The 5,986-nt window shown below is 35.4% G+C and overlaps 1 protein-coding gene across 1 annotated transcript; it reads left to right on the forward strand.

Annotated features, from left to right (window-relative positions):
* Positions 1-4,152: 4,152 nt before the first annotated feature.
* Positions 4,153-4,635, forward strand: LOC145111898 (uncharacterized). Its single transcript, XM_079048136.1, has one exon. The coding sequence runs from the start codon at positions 4,153-4,155 to the stop codon at positions 4,633-4,635; it is 483 nt and encodes a 160-aa protein (XP_078904262.1).
* The last annotated feature ends 1,351 nt before the right edge of the window (positions 4,636-5,986 follow it).

The raw sequence follows: 5,986 nt of genomic DNA on the forward strand, positions 1-5,986 counted from the left end.
TCGACAGATATTTTCATATCTGTGTTTGTTATTATTTTCCGCATCTTGTTCATCAAATCTCAATTAGGGTTTTAATCCCATCAAGTGGTATCAGAGCGGGTCTTTGAAGATCTATTGATTTTTGAAGTATCAGTTCTTGATTTGATGATTTTCTGCACAAGATTTTGAATATTATTGATGTTTTGGCGTCTTGGAATCAAAATTATGTTCAAGTTACTGTTCATGGAGATTTATGTTGTTCATCTACTGTTCATCTGGGTAATTTGTTCCGATTCATATACTATTTGTATTTTCTGATTGGATCTGGTCGGTTGTTCAATTCATAAACAATATATTACATTGACAGATTTATTCGATTGATTTAGCCCAATTTATTTTAATCTATATTCATCCGATGACGTATTAGTCACAAGCCCATCGTCGTTGTACTGTTCATCTGTTCCAGACAATTAGCTCATTGGTTTCTTTCACTGTTCATTGTTTTGTACTTACATCGCCATATGAAATCACATGTTCTGATCCGCAAGCGTTCATTCCTTATTCATTCAACTTTATGTCGATTAAAGCATTCTTATGAATTTCATAACTTTCGATTTCCGTTTAATTCGTTAATCGCTTTGGTCTTGTTTTTGTGTTTCTGTTAACATCGCTTTTGAGTCCAATGGTGTTCTTTGATGTTTATGAGTATCCTTATTGATAAATCGATACTTCTTTTGGGAACCGGTGATGAACAAACGAAGAACAGAGGAAGTTTTTATTGATTTTCGATTGAATGGGATGTTTGATATGGAAATCGATATATTTTGACCGGAAATTGTGTTGAGAAAATCCAACCTTGTTGATTGGCGTTACCTTGTGTCGACAGTCAAGGCAAAAAGTTAAAATTGAATTGTGAATCCTTTGGTACGAACAGTGTCACATGAGAATGGTTGGGGCTTGACCACCTGCGAATGGAACCGATCTCATCTGGTATGTACGACGGTCAAATTTGTGAATGAATTCTCCTGCGAATGTTCGGATTTGGAATTAATTTATGGGCTCGCACTAACGTTCCTTGTCCTGGATTCGCTTTGGGGTATAATTGACGGACTCGGAACGAACCTAGAACGAACTTGGGTTCGTATGTTAGTGGTTGGAACGAAAGAAGGGAGGACAGAAAGCGAACCTGTGATTGGATTCGGTTTGGCTAACGATTCACATTTTGGTCTGTGATCTATTGATTTGAAGCGAAAGGCCATGGAATTGGATTCACATCGTAATGCTCGAAACGAACCTGGTTTCGTATTTGTATCAGTGAGTTTGGAACAAAAGTAGATGAAATCGATTGGAATCATATTTGTGGTTTTGTTTGTGAACACTCGTATGAGTCCCCTTCCAGTCGTATTCCTTTATAAGGGGCAATTGGGGGAAGAACACTACTGGTTTACACTTTTGGACCCTGTTGCTTTCACAGTTTGGCATTTTTGGACCATTTCCAGTTTTTGTCACAAATAAAGGGGAATATTGATGCAGAATTACAATTTCAGTCCCAGAATTTCAGCAAAGTGACAGTTTTGAGCCCATTTTTCGAAAAGTTTACACATTTAAGGGCTGGTGAACAGTTTTGAATTCTTTAATGCACATATTTTTTCGTGAACAGAAAAATAAGGGTTCCATCAAGTCTTGGCGGTTCGGAAAGTCATTTTTCGCAATAACGTCAAATTTTCTCGACTTTTTCGGATTTTATACTTCAACGTTTATATCGTTTTGTCATGGGGGAGCATAGTAATTTTTTACCCATTCAAGATTATTCTCGCACTAACGTTCGTTGTCATGGATTCGCTTTGGGGTATAATCGACGGACTCGGAACGAACCTAGACCGAACTTGGGTTCGTATGTTAGTGGTTGGAACGAAAGAAGGGAGGACAGAAAGCGAACCTGTGATTGGATTCGGTTTGGCTAACGATTCGCATTTTGGTCTGTGATCTATTGATTTGAAGAGAAAGGCCATGGAATCGGATTCACACCGTGATGCTCGAAACGAACCTGGTTTCGTATTTGTATCAGTGAGCTTGGAACAAAAGTAGATGAAATCGATTGGAATCGTATCTGTGGTTTCGTTTGTGAACACTCGTATGAGTCCCCTTCCAGTCGTATCCCTTTATAAGGGGCAATTGGGGAAGAACACTACATGTTTACACTTTTGGTCCCTGTTGCTTTCACAGTTTGTCATTTTTGGACCATTTCCAGTTTTTGTCACAAATAAAGGGGAATATTGATGCAGAATTACAATTTCAGTCCTAGAATTTCAGCAAAGTGACAGTTTCAGCCCATTTTTCGAAAAGTTTACACATTTAAGGGCTGGTGAACAGTTTTGAATTCTTTAATGCAAATATTTTTTCGTGAACAGAAAAATAAGGATTCCATCAAGTCTTGGCGGTTCGGAAAGTCATTTTTCGCAATAACGTCAAATTTTCTCGACTTTTTCGGATTTTATACTTCAACATTTATATCGTTTTGTCACGGGGGAGCATAGTAATTTTTACCCATTCAAGATCATTCTCAAGACCATTAGAAGGCTTTATAATCATGTTTTTGATTATAAATCAGGGGAGAATTTGGTATGGCCATTCGAAATTGGATTTGTGACTTTTCAAATTTAGATTTTTGATAAAGCTTGTGGTAGAATTATGAAGGTAGCTATTACAGTAGCAGTTCTTCATCGAGGTCTTCTAAAGCTTTTGCAGAGAAGTATCCTTTACAGTAACAATTCTTCATCGAGCTCTTCTAAGGACTTGTTATATCTCCGACTTCTAGTATTTTCTCGATCAAGTGGCATTACGAGTCTTAATATTTGGGTTCTTACATGATAATTTTTAGTGGCTTGTATCATTAGCTTATTTGAAGATCATTGTGACTTGGAGGGGGAGCTCTTCAAAGACAAGAAGTGATTTGGTTTCTTTGTTCTGAAATGGGTTTTTATGGCGGGTTTGGCTTTATTGAAGATCTTTGGGATTACATCAGAAAATGAAGTTTAAAAACATTACTTCAGTGCTTGGTTTATATATATATATATATATATATATATATATATATATATATATATATATATATATATCCTAGAACCCGTTATTGAAGACTATTGAAGAATCAAGATTCATGGATTGCTTCAAATATTCCTCGTTACGAGATCTTTTCTTATTTGCTAGATGCTTGTTTTGGAAGTTAAAGGATTGTCATCCATTCCATACTTTGAGGGGTAGATTGTAGGGTTTCAAAGTACTCCATGGATGATGGCAATGGGCCCCCTTGATGAAGTGTAGGTTAAAAGCCCAAGACTTGTCTTTACCCTATAAATAGTCATGTATTATTCATAATTAGGTTTAAGAGTGAGGCAAAATGTAGCCGCCACATTGTGAGGTTTCTTGTAGAGTTAGATTCCTATTCTTAAAGTGTAATCTGTTTCTCATAATTGAATAAATGGAGTGATCATTCGACATATCTTCATATTTGTGTTTGTTCTTATTTTCCGCATCTTGTTCATCAAATCTCAATTAGGGTTTTAATCCCAACAAGATTGTTGGATATTATATGTTGCGTCATTGGGCTTTTTATTTAGTCTTTTGTATTATCGAGTTGGGCATGTCCACTCGTACTTATTTCTAGGGTTAGAGTATTTAACGTGCATGCATGCATCGTATTTTAGTTAACTTTTGATCTTTACGTTGTAACCGTAATCACGCCTCTACAGTAGCAATTCCTCATCGAGTTCTTCTGAGGCGTGACACTTAATCATTTGGCATTCTTTGAATCATCATTGTGTTCTTCTTTTACTTGTTCTAAATCTAATCGATCTTTAAGGATTTTAATCCTAATAGGAGGTAAGAGTACAAGAACTTTAGTTTTAATTGAAAGTAATCCTTCACCAAGTATGCATAATCATGAGGCCAAAAGAGAATCTAAAAAACTAAAGTCGAAGCAAACGCGATGTGAACATAGTGCTAACAATTCGCGACCTCATGACTAGATTCCAAAAATTACAGTTGTGAAACCATATCGTCCTCCAATTCCATATCTATGAAGACTAAGGCAGCATCAGTAAGAACAAGAACAAAAAAAAGTTTATGGAGCATATTTGATCTCTTTCTATAAACATACCATTTATTAAAGCCATGAACCAAATGTCGAAGTACGCCAAATTCATGAAGGATCTTCTCTCTAACCAAAAGGAACTAGAAGAGGCGTCTAGTGTGGTACTCAATGAGAAATGTTCAACGACTATGATGAGCAAACTACTGAAAACTATGTGTGATCCGAGAACCCTCACTTTTACATGCCAATTTGGAAACTCCACCACAACAAACGTGTTGCACAGTGTAAGGGTGAATATTAATTTAATGCCATATTACTTTTTCAAAGGGTTAGATTTACCAAAACCAAAGGCAACAAGCATGACAATTCATATGGAAAATAAAACCGTAACTTATCTAAAGGGCATTGTAGAGTACTTACTAGTGAAAATTAGGAAATTCGTGCTTCCAAGTGATTTTGTGGCCGTTGAAATGGAAGAAGATTATGATAATCCAATCATTCTCGACCAACCATTCCTTAGCACTACACGAGATTTAGTCGAAAGAAATCACGTTTGGAGTTGATCAAGAAATGAAATATTCAAGCGCAAGCAACAATGAAGTATTTTGTATTAAAACATTTGAAGAAGAAGTGGAAGAAGTTGTTAGAGGGATGAAAGATGATGACCTTATGGAGGAAGACGAGTTTGAAGACAAGATGAGCAAGTTAGAAGAAATAATGGAAGAAGGGTGTGAAAAAAATGCAAGTAGAAGTTAACATGAGACACACTACAAGAATTTTGATAAACTGCCACACTTTTTAAAAATCACTTTGCCACATTTCGGAAAAAATGTGACGATTTCGTTATAAAGTATGGAAAATTATCATTAGTAGAATCCTGGATTATTTTCGCCACATTTAAAAATTGTAATGGTTATCAGTGAGATCATTAGTATATATATTATCACATATAGGAATCTAATGTGGCTAAAAGGTAATACCTATAGTCACATGAATTGTTTGTATTACGATATGTATCATTTTGCGACATATATAGAAATCTAATGTGGTTAACAGTAATACCTATGGTCACATGAATTGTTTGTATAACCATATGTATTTAGCGACATATAATAAACATGACAAACCATGTGGATGTAAGCATATTATGGTGACGTTTTTTATAATAGTTCGTGTGTCCAAATGTATCATTTAGCCTCAGTCGAATAATGTGGCCAAATATGACCATGGGCACATTTTTATGTTCGTTTTATCAGAAATAATGTACAATGGATTCTAATGTGGCTAAAGGTAATACATATGGTCACATGAATTGTTTGTATGGCCGTATGTATCCGTTAGCGACATATAATAAACGTGACACATCATGTGGTTGTAAGCATAGTATGGTGGCGTTTTTTATTAGTTCGTGTGTCCAAATGCATTGTTTAGCCTCAGTCGAATAATGTGGCCAAATATGACCATTTGCCACATTTTTGTGTTCGTTTTATCATAAATAATGTGCAATGGATTCTAATGTGGCTAAAGGTAATATCTATGGTCAAATGAATTGTTTGTATGACCGTATGTATCATTTATCGACATATAATAAACGTGAAAAATCATGTGATTGTAAGCATATTATGGTGGCGATTTTTAATAGTTTGTGTATCCAAATGTATCTTTCAGCCTCACTCGAATAATGTGGCCAAATATGACCACCTGCCATGTTTTTGTGTTCGTTTTATCATAAATAATGTGTAATGGATTCCAATGTGGCTAAAGGTAATACCTATTGTCACATGAATTGTTTGTATGACCAAATGTATCATTTAGTGACATATAGTAAATGTGAAAAACCATGTGACCATAAGCATATTATGGTAGCGTTTTTTTAATAGTTTGCGTCTCCATATGTATCGTTTAGCCTTATTC

The sequence above is a fragment of the Lactuca virosa genome, chromosome 5, assembly GCF_052849685.1.
Source record: "Lactuca virosa cultivar CGN04683 chromosome 5, Lactuca_virosa_CGN04683_v6, whole genome shotgun sequence".
NCBI classification, from domain to species: Eukaryota; Viridiplantae; Streptophyta; class Magnoliopsida; order Asterales; family Asteraceae; genus Lactuca; species Lactuca virosa.